Raw genomic sequence first — 12,067 nt, forward strand, 5'->3', positions numbered from 1 at the left:
GTTGTCACAGCCGGAGTGTTCCCTCTCTCTCCCTCTGTGTGTGTGCCAGAGATGATGTCATTGTGAAAGCTAAGCTACGCTAATCAGGCGCAAGATTCGGCTCCCCTTGTGTGTGTCTCTGTGCATGCATGGCCCAAAACACTGTTGCATTACAGAACCCACAAGTGTCTGTTGTGCAAAAATCGTGACATCACTGCTCTGGCAAGGTCCTGTAGTTTAGGATCTACTCAGCATATCCTGCATTATGCTGCAGTGCTGTCACAAGGCTCATTTCCTGTGTGATGGTAATGGTTTGCATTAAATGGTTTTTCGTGGTTGGTGTGTTTGTGTAATGAGTGAGTGTGTTGACTTTTACAAAAACAAAAGTACCTTCCAAGGGTGTAATGGACTACAAAACTGCACTTGGAGGACATTTGGTACAGCTTTTTAATCAGGCATATGTTGTAAAGGCTTTAAAAGGTGTAACTAATGGCTTTAATAATCAGCAAATCATTTGTTCTTGAATATAACTGCTTTGTCTTATTAACTTAGGATCCAGGAATGTTACATTTACAATTGCAAATGTTTTTTTTTTGCGCCCCTTTTTACTGAAATAACCAGAGCTGGTCCTACCATTAAGCAATAAAAGAAGTTGCTTAGGTCCCCCTTAATCCTCTCTAACCCCTAACCCTCTGTTCAAATTACAGTTAATAACTTTTGATATTAGCAATAGATATTAGCAATAAGATAAGCCAGCAGGCTGGCTTATCTTAAAGGGGCAAAATTCAAAGCGCATGAGTTGTCTCCACACATTTCTCAACATGGACGTGGCTGAGCTGGCGGCTAACAGCCAGTGATGCTAATTCCAAAAACAGTGCTAAACAATGGCAACAGTGCTGACAGAGCTAATGGAGGGGAGAACCAGAGGGTGAGTGCTACACTTCTACAGTGATGCCTTCTCGATATCAGTGGTTACTGTCGTATTAGGTCTGTGCAACGCAGCAGTGATGAGCTAGCCAGTGGGATAAATACATACACTAACATGCACTCACAGCTGGCTTGCCACAACAAACCACAGAGAAGCTCAGATAACAGCACAAACAGAGGTGTCATTCTCAGCTCAGGGTGCCATTATTCTACTATACCATTTCAAATAGTGGTTTGTTGCTGAATTAATGCTCTGAAAGTCACATATGAGTCTCACTTTAAAGTGAGACTCATTAGCCCTATTTAATTACTTGCTCACTTTCTGGTTATCCATCAAGGCTGCATTTGTAAACACTACTAATTATTAATGAAGGGTCATGAGTTATTTACTTTTAAATGAGACATCAAGATGAGAGAAAGGCTTAGTTCAGAGCAAAAAATAAAGTTTGCCAAAGGGAGATTTTTCACAATCAGGCACCTAAATGTTCTTTTAATTAGTGCACAATAAAGCATTAAAAACTATTTATTAATTGTAAAAAAAAAAAGCCATTTGTTACAACTGGCCAACAATTTATGAAATCCTATTTGAAAGTAGTAGATTTTCCTATTCTAAATACATACAGCATTGAAATATAACAGATGTAAAGCTAAGAAAAATTAATGGATCAAATGCAAATTTATCAGCCACTGGTTTAATCATTTAGTTGTCAGTTATCATCAGAATTACATATATGTCGTCATTTTTTTTTTAGTTCTTCATGATCATGAAAGAATTATTATTTGGTTTTGGATTGTGTAATGATTAGATACAACAGGATATGATAAGCTTTGGTAGGACACAATAAGCTACTATAGGATACAGTAAGCTATGATACTGTACCATATTGTATCATACCGTACCCTAATGTACCATACTGTACTGTACTGTACGATACGATACGATACGATACGATACGATACGATACAATATGATACGGTGAGATTTCACTTTCTTATCAGAAAGAAAACCGTGAATTTGTCTCTTTTTCCAAGGGGGTAAACTCTTTCACATAAATATACAGATTAAAATACAAATACCAAAATACAAAGCAAAATGTAACCAAACAAACATAACACACCGTAAATGCGACAGATCATATCAGACACGTGGAATGATTAATAGATTAATTGTGCACATAATCTGCAAATTAATTGTAAGAACCATTGTTAGCTTTGTCCATGAACTTAAAAAAATATTGACTGAGCCAATGACAATCCATGCTCTTCATGTGTCTATATGTAAGTAAACATTACATCTAATAAATCAGAGTAGATAAGAAAGCAGAAAAGCAGCCGAATTTCAAAAGAGAGATGATGCATATGGATGCCCTTGTTACACAGTGATTTGTTAATATAAGTAATGTCATACTGTTGATAAACTGAAATGTAAATTGCTGCCAAACTGTTTGACACGATCAGGAGTTTGTTAGACTTGTGAGCTTCAGTATGTGCTGCAATCTGTCTAAACCTCCGTTAGCGTTTGTTACACTCACTCAAAACATGCCAAGCTCGACAAACAGTTCAACTTCTGCTCCCTCAGATCTGAATAATTTGCAGACGATTTACATGAGATCAAAAGAAAACATTGAGCAATTTGACTGTGGGGTACGATGGGAAGGAAATGACTAACATTACTTCGAGCTTGTGGAGAGGAGGTGGAGTGATGCATTTACTCAATAATCACTGTATTGCTCTGGGAATTTGGCAACACATTATTTTTTCCATTACCCAAACAGTGTAATATAATAAATCAGATAATAGGGAGAGGGCTTATTGCACAGGTTATTATGTTTAAGTAACCACATTTTCAGCCTTAGGGAGGAGATATGTTCCAGGATAACAACTAATAATTAGGAAAAATACACAATAATTTATGTACTTGATAAGTTGTCTTTGGTTTTGGGTTGCTGTGTGAATTTAGATAGTTTAATGTGTGTTCTTGCTCGCAGTAGGGTTTCCAAAGTATGTGTCGGCCTCAGATGGCGTACAGTATGGTGTGGATCCCTGATGACTCGGCCCGTTAATATGGGCAGATTGTGTTGTGTTAGCACCCACACACAAACACACACGCGCTCCCACAGGCACATTCTGCTGTGATGAATCTCCCATGGGATTTTTTTATTTTTTTATTTTGATAAATATTAATCAGTAATGAAGACCTGAAGGATCTATTTATCTGTACATCTATATTTAATCTGAAGTTGTTCTTGCCTTGTTTTTTTTTGCATAATTATTTCTGTATAAGAAAACTGGCTTTTTTCCGAGCTCCACTCCTGCAAGAAAAACAGAAGCTTCGAGATACGCATCAGCACCCAAATCAGAATTAATGCCTGCTGCCATTAAGGGTTTATTTGTCTCTCTGTTTGTGTCTAAATAAGCCTAATTACATAATAGGGAGAGCATGAGTCCAGACAGAGCACTGTATCATACAAATGAGTAAGGGAAATAATGGAAGGAAATGTAAAATCAATGGCTTTGTGTTTGTGTGTGTGTTTTTGTTTGTGAATTTGGACTGTGCATATCCAATGCTTTTCCTGGCACATTCAGCACCATAGGAAAGCTTCCTCTGGCACAGTATTTTTAAGGATGGTATTCCCAGCCCACTCTCATTCCGAATTAATCCAGCACCGCCACTTTTGCAGTGATTTTGGAGTAAGATAACGATAACGATAACGATTGGCCAGACAGAGCTGTTTTGCGGTGTTACGATACACCCCCGGACGGACCCTGCCGTAGCAGCATGATACACGGACAGTCGGCATCAGTTGAGAACGCAGCCAGATGGAACGAATCGCATCTGCTTGATATGCCTCAGAGCGGTTTCAGGTTGAAACACTGCCGGTAACGATGTAATATAAGGAGCACGAAGGTCCCTGAAGGGCGGGCGTGAGGGGCAGTGAATGAATCTAACAAACCCTGGACTTTCATGTGGGAGTCAGATGTTCCCTTCCCACTTACTCAAAACATGCCAGGCTCGACAAACAGTTCCATTTCTGCTCCCTCAGATTTGAATTATTTGTAGTAATGTGCCTAAATTATGTGCCTAAACCTAAACAGTCATGCCAACATGTGCTTTTAGTTGACGTCCCGGGGTTGATTGCCATGTGCTTGATTGATAAAACAAACTTGTGGTGTCTACACATAGGCACCTCCAGCGTAATCCCACCATGTGCATTAGTTGACGTCACGGTAGTGCCACCCCAAAACATCAATATCAGATGCAAAAGAATACCTAGAGGGTAATGTATGACAACTTGGAATGAGAACGTGTGACCACAACCATCAGTGCTCTAGCATTAGATTTTAGGATTATTTTCCCCTTATTTTTTATTTTATTTTTTAATGAAGTCGGTGAATGATAAAGCATGTTTTTTTGGGCAGTATGGAAAGTTTTGACATACAAAATTTCTCCAAAGTTACATCAAAACATAGTCAGCAGCTTTTGAGATATGACGTGTTTCCCAAAGACAAACAAACCCGTCAACACAATGATGTAATGTACATCACTTCACTGAATTTTAAGGTGGGTCATGAAAAAAAGGAAAACATCCCTGCTGCTGTGAGCACCGTGTTTTTGTGTCAGAGGTGAATAAATGTTAAGCTTCGGATCACACCTCTCATCATCGTCAGGGTGACATGTTGAACAAGAAGCATGACAGCGAACTGTTTGATCCCTGGAGGAACAATGCCAAAACATTTCTCACTCTGCTTAGAAAATAATGATGAAAAAAAAAACAAAAGAAAAAAATTCTCTAATTGGCTGTAACAATCCCATGATGGTGTACCATGTGAAGAAGCTTGTGTGGTAGTTTTCTTATTTTAGCTGTGATTCATCAGACTTGTGAGCCAGTCCAACAGTGGCTGGTTTGTTTTTGTGTTGACCTGCCGGAGTGTTTTTCTAAGTCTGTTTTCCTTTAGGCTCGACATGCCTTGACGTGCTGTCTGGCTACCCTTCGACTCAGGCATTCAATCTCAGTGTTTGTGTGTGTGTGTGTGTGTTACAGCTTTCTGGACTCTGTGTTGATCAGTCACATAGGCTACTGCTCCTGCTATGTGTGTTTGCTAAATGTTCGATTCACGCAGCAGGATGAGATTTCATACGGCTGAAAATACTGCCTTTTCTCTCTTCTTTGGTCTCCTACATGTATGTGTCTTTTTTTTTCTTTCATCTCCACCCTCATTACCTGTCCTTCATGTTTCTTTCCCTCTAATGGACACATACACACACACTGGAATTTACGCGTAGTGACAGGGCTTTTCTGGGAAGTCTTAGTCACTGCAGGAGAAATGTGTGTATGCAATGTGCTCTTATGCACCAATTTGCGCATGTGCCAGTGATATCTCACCATATAACACAATATCGCACTCATTATTTTTCTGTACGGCTACAGAGTGTGAACATCTGTTAGTGACAAGGATGTAAAAGGGTTTTTAATTTGTGATAATTCATCATAATAGCCACATATGGATTGAGATCCCGTCTGCAGGGAGAGCCTTCTGAATTACTGTTGACATAAATGCAAGTCAAGCGAGTCAAGTCAAGATTTTGAAGAAAGTCAGACAAGATTGGACACGATAGATGTCCGTCTTCATCATTTTTCAAAGGTTCCATCAGCATTGTGCTTTGTCCATGTATGTAATTCAGTGTGTGCCTCCTTTCTGATTCAAGTGCCCAACTTGTGGCACAGCAGAGAAGCGAGCCTCTTTGAAGTGAGACTGTGTGTGTGTGTGTGTCTCACTTGTAATGACATGTAATAAGGGATAACATGAGAAACTCCTCTGATCAAAGGTTGCAGCTGGCAGGGTTGACAGTGTGTAGGTGTGTGTGTGGGTATTTCTGGAGTACCTGTAAGAGTGCTCACAAAAACAAAGTAAAAGTGAGATCAAACCAACCTTTTTTTTATAAAAAGAAAAAAACCTGAACCTGAATGCTTCTTTCCTACACAGGTACGAAGATGGATGAGGAACCCCAAAGTGAGTGTAGAAAAAGCCCAAGGGAAAGGCCTCCTTTACCCTTGTCCAAAGTGTCCGCTGGCCGATGATCTGTGGTACACACACTTCCCTTCGCCTTACGGCTGCTGTCACTACGGCGGCCTGCAGGGCGGACAGTACTACCACCAGGAACCGTGCTCACCGTGCCCAGCCAGTGGGCAAAACAGCGGCCATGACAAGAGCAAGGGCTGCAAGGTAAGGAGCAACAAATCCCAAAAAGAGATAGAGTGTGTGTGTGTGTGTGTGTGTGTGTGTGTGTGTGTGTGTGTGTGTGTGTGTGTGTGTGTGTGTGTGTGTGTCGTGTATTTGTCTCAGTAGTCAGTCACTGTGCGCCGTGACACTCAATCGACTGAAGCATCATCCATCACCTCACGCATGCAGCTGTAGGCAGTGAGAAATAAGCTCAGTCTTCATTTAGATAAAAACAGGTAAATACAACTTTAAAAGAACCTATTTTGCTAGTTTTCAGGTTTATACTTGTATTTTGGATTTCTATTGAAACATATCTAACATGCTTTAATGATCAAAAAACACTTTAGCTTCCTCATACTATCTGTGCTGGAACACCTGTATTCACCCTCTGTCTGAAACACTCCATTTTAGTGTCTCTTTAAGACCCCCATTCCTACAGAAGCTCAGTCTGCTCAACATTTTGGGGTCTTTTGCTTCTCTGCACCTCTGCACCTTTGCACCATCACTGCATCCTGAGGAAAATCACTGATTAAAGCTTTAAAACACAACTGGACATGTTCCGGCAGGAATATTATATTTTACATTTGTGCATTTCATGCATATCATATCAGCCGCTGCAGACCAATGTTCAAGACGAACAGACAACAAAAAGGGTTGTATTTTAATGAGTCGTCGCTTTGTTTCCAGCAGCGTTTTAGCCACCAACGTGGTTATTTTTTGGCAACCTGTTGCATTTTTTCACCAAGGATAGTGCCATAAAATGTGATCGTTTTTTTACTGTGACATTACTGAGTTTCCAGACAGGATAGTTCCATAAAAGCAGGTATTAGAAGCCCTTACGTGATATTTTCCTAATCATGACTAAGTGTTTTTTGTTCCTAAACTTAACCACAAACTATCCACAGCATTTTTTGTTTCAACATATCTGCTACATAATATTGTACAATTGAAACATATGGTTTGTGGTCTGTGGTTTGCAGAAATGTACAATGTCAACATAAGCTCTTTCTTTACATTTAACTGAAAATTCAAGGGGTAAATGAAGACAATGTAACCATTTCATAATGAGTGCCATACAGAGGGAGAGTCTACCCCTTCTTCCCACCAACCTCTCACCACAAATCTCTTCCTCTGGCCTGCAGGTGCAACTACCACACACCGTGACAACACCTATCCTACACGGCTCCCTCTGTTTGCCCATTAGTGCTCATTAAAAATAGTCAAAGAAGCAAATTAGGCACTAACAGGACTCTAGACATTGTTCTGTTTGTCTTTATTCTCCCTTTAAGCTCCACCACGAGTGTTGTTATGTAACATAAACACTAAGAAGGCTGGGGTGTTTATAAAAAAAAAACAAAAAAAACTTGTTGTTGCTCACCACAGGCTGGTGTTTCTGAAAGTGGAACAGGAGGCATTCGGCAGAGTACATGAATATCGTATTAAGAATTAAATGAAAAAAATGAACGCTGTAAACAAACGCCTCACCCAAACACACACTAGTCCATTCACACAAATGCTGCTGCAGGTGTCCAGGTTGTCCTTGCAACTGCCATCATAATAGCCATCCCACGCCCATCAATCATTGTACCCATCAATTGACTCCCCGCTCTTGTGTGTGTGTACGAGTGTGTGTGTGTGTGTGTGTGTGTGTGTGTGTGTGTGTGTGTGTGTGTGTTTCTCCAGTCCCATGGGCGACAGGAGAGAATGAGTCATCACTGTCCCAGCAAGACAAAGCCACACAATGTGTACTGTGTGTGTTTGCATGTGAGAGTGTGTGTGCTGAGAAACAACGCCGAATCGTGTGAGAATATAAAACAGGACTGTGCTGTTGTCCATCACTCGATTCTCTTTACTGCAGCCCTTCAGTTTTTTCTCTCCATTTTGCTCTGGTTTTCTTCCAGGCACTTCTGTCTCACTCTATCTCTCCATCAATTCCACCTCTTGCCCTCGCAACCAATAGATCTGTCACTAATGTCTCACTGGAGATAACCGGTGTGTGTGCAGAATTAATGGGTGGTGCCCCCCCACACACACATCTTTAACCCCCTAGCCGACTCTGTGGTGAGTCATAGCTGGTCTCCACTACAGAGTGTGTGCATGTGCATGAAGTCAGTGCAGGAGTGTGGAGTTAAACAGGACTGTACCAAAAGTACAAACAAATTGGCATTACATCGCCTGTGTCTCCCTTTAATATGTATCAAAGCAAGCTGTCTAAAGAATAAAGTGTATAATTATATAACTTTACTTTTGACAACATTATAAAGAGCCTGTGCAGTTTTCAAATGCTTCAACAATAGTGGCAAACTTCAACTTTAACCACAAAGTAAACATAATTCAGTTGGCATCACAAACAGAACGCACCATGTTGACAGGTGTTGACCAACTGGTGACCGTTGTGTTGTGGTTGTTCAACACAGTTTATTTCTTAAATTTATCTGTACTTTGATTAAAGTTGCCTGGGCTATGATTTAGGCTGTCTTTTTCTTTTTTTAAATTCCTTCTGATGGGATGGCATGGGAACAGCCTGTTAAATTTTAAGTCAAAGTTTGTCATCAGTTAGCTGATTCATTTAAAAAATTAACAACCTTTGCTGCTGTCACTGTCGGCAAACAGCAGCAGACACTGCAACTTGGCAAGACACACATGGTCACTGGATTTATGTATAGTTGCTCCTCATGTGGGTTTATGATCCAAGAGTCAATCATTGATTGACCGCTGGAAACTTACAACATACAGTATTAGTCAGGTGCACAACCTTAATATGACCTGAATTGCACTCTTCCTGTATTTGACTTTGTGTTGCATTTGTGTTGCAAAAGTCAGCACACAGACGTCATGTTCTGTACTGTACTGTCCCCAACATACTGTACCATATCTCGCTGTCCAAATACTTCAGGCCCTCAAAGTTGGTTTGCCAAACACTTGCAGAGCGTGACACTTGTTCAACAAATAGAGCAGTTACAGAAACATTTCCCCTTCGCATGCCAATCGCGCTGCTCCGTGCTTGAAGAGGCCACCCACGGCATGGATCCAATGCAAATGAGCAAAGCTTCACTATGAAATTTGTCAGCCCATCAAAGTGAACCATATCAGTCGCTGTCTAACAAGCGCCTCAGACTCAAGACTTACGAAAGCGGTGGTGATGACGCCGAGAGGCTGCTGTCACATTTTAGAGGAAGAGGAGATGAATAAGACGCCAGATGTTGACAGACAGTGTCAGCTTACTCTTAAGTGTGCAGAGACAGAAGGGAAAGCTCAGAGGACATTTGTCACGGTCTAATACCACAATGCTCTTCATTTTTTTACTTTTTATGCTGTTGTAAATCGAGAAGTTTGTTAGTTTGCCTTAAGTGTGTTGTATTGTTAAGTACTGAATGCTAAATATTAGCTTTTCTGCATTACATTCATTGTAAGCAGAAGCTTTTGGATGTGTTATTCTGTGCCTGGCGGCAAAATGAAGTTGTTTGTTGCCAGAGGAGCCGCATATGAACAGAAATGAAAGTTTTCAGTAACCCCTTAGAGGCAGAAAATAAATAAATCAAGAACTCTGAAATATTTGAATTAATATAAAGACATACCAACATTGTTCTCTCTACAAATAGGCTTCCCTGACAGATTACTCACCTACTCCTCATTAAAAATACATCATAGCCGCTTTTTATTTTTATTTTTTATCCTTCCAAGATAATCGAGGCCAGAGGCATTATTTGGGCTGTCTTTCTGTCCATTCTGGTGAACGCAATATCTCAAGAAAGCCATGAGGGAATTTCTTTAAATTTAGCATAAATTTAAAGGATATTGGTTATTGGTCAAATGTCAAGGTCACTGTGACCTTGTCTGTCTCATTCTTGCGAACGCCATATCTCAAGAACACCGTGAGGGAATTTCTTAAAATTTGGCACAAACATTCAAGTGGACTCAAGGATTAGCTAATTAGATTTTGGTGGTCACAGGTCAAGGGTCGCTATGATCACGCATCCATCTCATTGTTGCATGCACATTATCTGAAGATGGCCTGAAGGGAATTTCCTCAAATTTGGCAGAAACTTCCACTTAGATTCAGAAATGAATTGATCAGAATCTAGTGGTTGAAGGTCAAAAGTGAAGGTCACATGCTCATACAACATGTTTTTGGCTAGAACTCATAATATAATTCATATACTCAGATTTTACACATATGTCTAATTGGATGTGGGGTTGCACAGAGGCATGTCGGTAATTGTAGTTTCTCATTACAAAGCATCAGCACCATTTAAAATGCAGGTAGCTTAGCTTAGCCTTGACCCAGTGCTTTGCATAGCCTTCACCCTGCAGCTGCTTTTGATGAGGCGATCAGGGCCAAAGCTAAATATAGACCAACTTTATGGCGCTGTTATGATATTATGAAATCAGTGTACCAAATTTATGATGCCTGCGTTTTTTTTTCCAGTGGGGTGATAATTGCAGAGATAATAAAGGAAGACAGGAGGGGAGGTTTACTGTAAAGATGGGTCATTTGGAGGAAACTAGAAATAAAAATGGACGAAGGCTAAACAATAATGGCCAGAGAGGGAAAATGGTGGAGCTTAGGACATAAACACAGGAAACAGCAGTGATAGAGAGAGAGAGAGAGAGAGATGAGAGGAGCTGAGAGGACAGTTTTATTAGGAGATAGAGGATGAGGTCAGAGCATCTGTCCTGCTGCCTGAGCATGACCAGAAATCAAAAGCATATAAATCCTCCTGATAAGGACGTCCTGTACTGTCCTGTGTATGCACCAACAGACCGTCAGATACTACCCCCCCACCCCCCCGCCACACACACACACTCAAAGCTAATGCAAACGCAGCTTTTCCACTAATCTCTTACATCAAGCCTGTACTGTTCTTGATGAAGACTTAATCAAAAATGAAAAGAACATGAACTTTTGCTGACTGCTGGTTGTCCCAGTATGTTATCTCTCTTGCCCCACAGTTGCAGTACTTGTCATGAATCTTTAGATTGCATACTGTAATCTACAGCGCTAATGGAACTTCTCATCAAGTCAGATAACAAACAAAACATAGCAGCAAAATGGCTCTATTATATTCTATTTTTACATTATGTGTTATATAACCTCATAGACGTTACCTAATTTGCTCACTACCATTATTTCTGTTTCTTTATGGCCTGTTTTGGTTATGAATCGGGTCATGGATGAGGAAAAGACTCAAGATGAATACAAAGAGACACAAAACAACCACCAGAAAAAGCAAAACAGCTGTTGAGAGACACAAAGACAACAGAAAGATGCAAAACAACCACAGTGAGACTCCAAATAACTACAAAGAGACACAGAACAACTATAAAGAGGCAGAAAACAACTACAGAGAGACACAAAACAGCTGCAAAGAGACTATTTAAGTCTATGAAAAGGAGCAAAACATCCACAAAGTGACACTTCCAAAGAGAGAGACACAAAATACCTACAAAGAGACTCAAAACTACTTAAATGAGATATATATATAAAAAAACATTGCAAAGAGAAACACAGAGACTCATAAAGACTACGAACAAAGGCAAAACAACCACAAGGAGACACAAAATGACTACAAAGAGACTCAAAACTACTACAAATTGACACAAAGAGATGCAAAACAGCTGCAAAGACACATAAAGACATTAACAGAGACTTAACAAGTGGCAAAACAACCACAAATGGTCAAAAAGATTTATGTAATGACTACAGAGAGACACAAATAAAAAAGATCAAAAAAGGTTAAAGAATTACAAAGACTCTGTGTCATGGTTCTATGTAGGAAAGGTGGTGGGGCCATATCTGTACCCAGGGGCCGATTGGCCATGGATCAGGTGATTGTGTTGTTAATCAGTCAGTGTACCCAGTATGGTTTAAACACCAACTTTGTCCAGTAACTTCTGACCCACGCTGGTCCCATTTACGTTTACTGTCCAAAACTCA

The 12,067-nt window shown here is 40.2% G+C and overlaps 1 protein-coding gene across 1 annotated transcript in view; it reads left to right on the forward strand.

Moving 5' to 3' along the window:
* sgk1 (serum/glucocorticoid regulated kinase 1) overlaps window positions 1-12,067 on the forward strand; it is a 47,363-nt gene that overhangs the window by 228 nt on the left and 35,068 nt on the right. Inside the window, exon 2 of the mRNA XM_042502982.2 lies at window positions 5,893-6,132. Coding sequence (XP_042358916.1) covers window positions 5,893-6,132 — 240 coding nt within the window. The remainder of the gene's footprint in view (window positions 1-5,892; window positions 6,133-12,067) is intronic.

The sequence above is a fragment of the Plectropomus leopardus genome, chromosome 16 (assembly GCF_026936395.1).
Source record: "Plectropomus leopardus strain MGB_pleo_1.0 chromosome 16, ASM2693639v1, whole genome shotgun sequence".
In the NCBI taxonomy this organism is placed as follows: Eukaryota; Metazoa; Chordata; class Actinopteri; order Perciformes; family Serranidae; genus Plectropomus; species Plectropomus leopardus.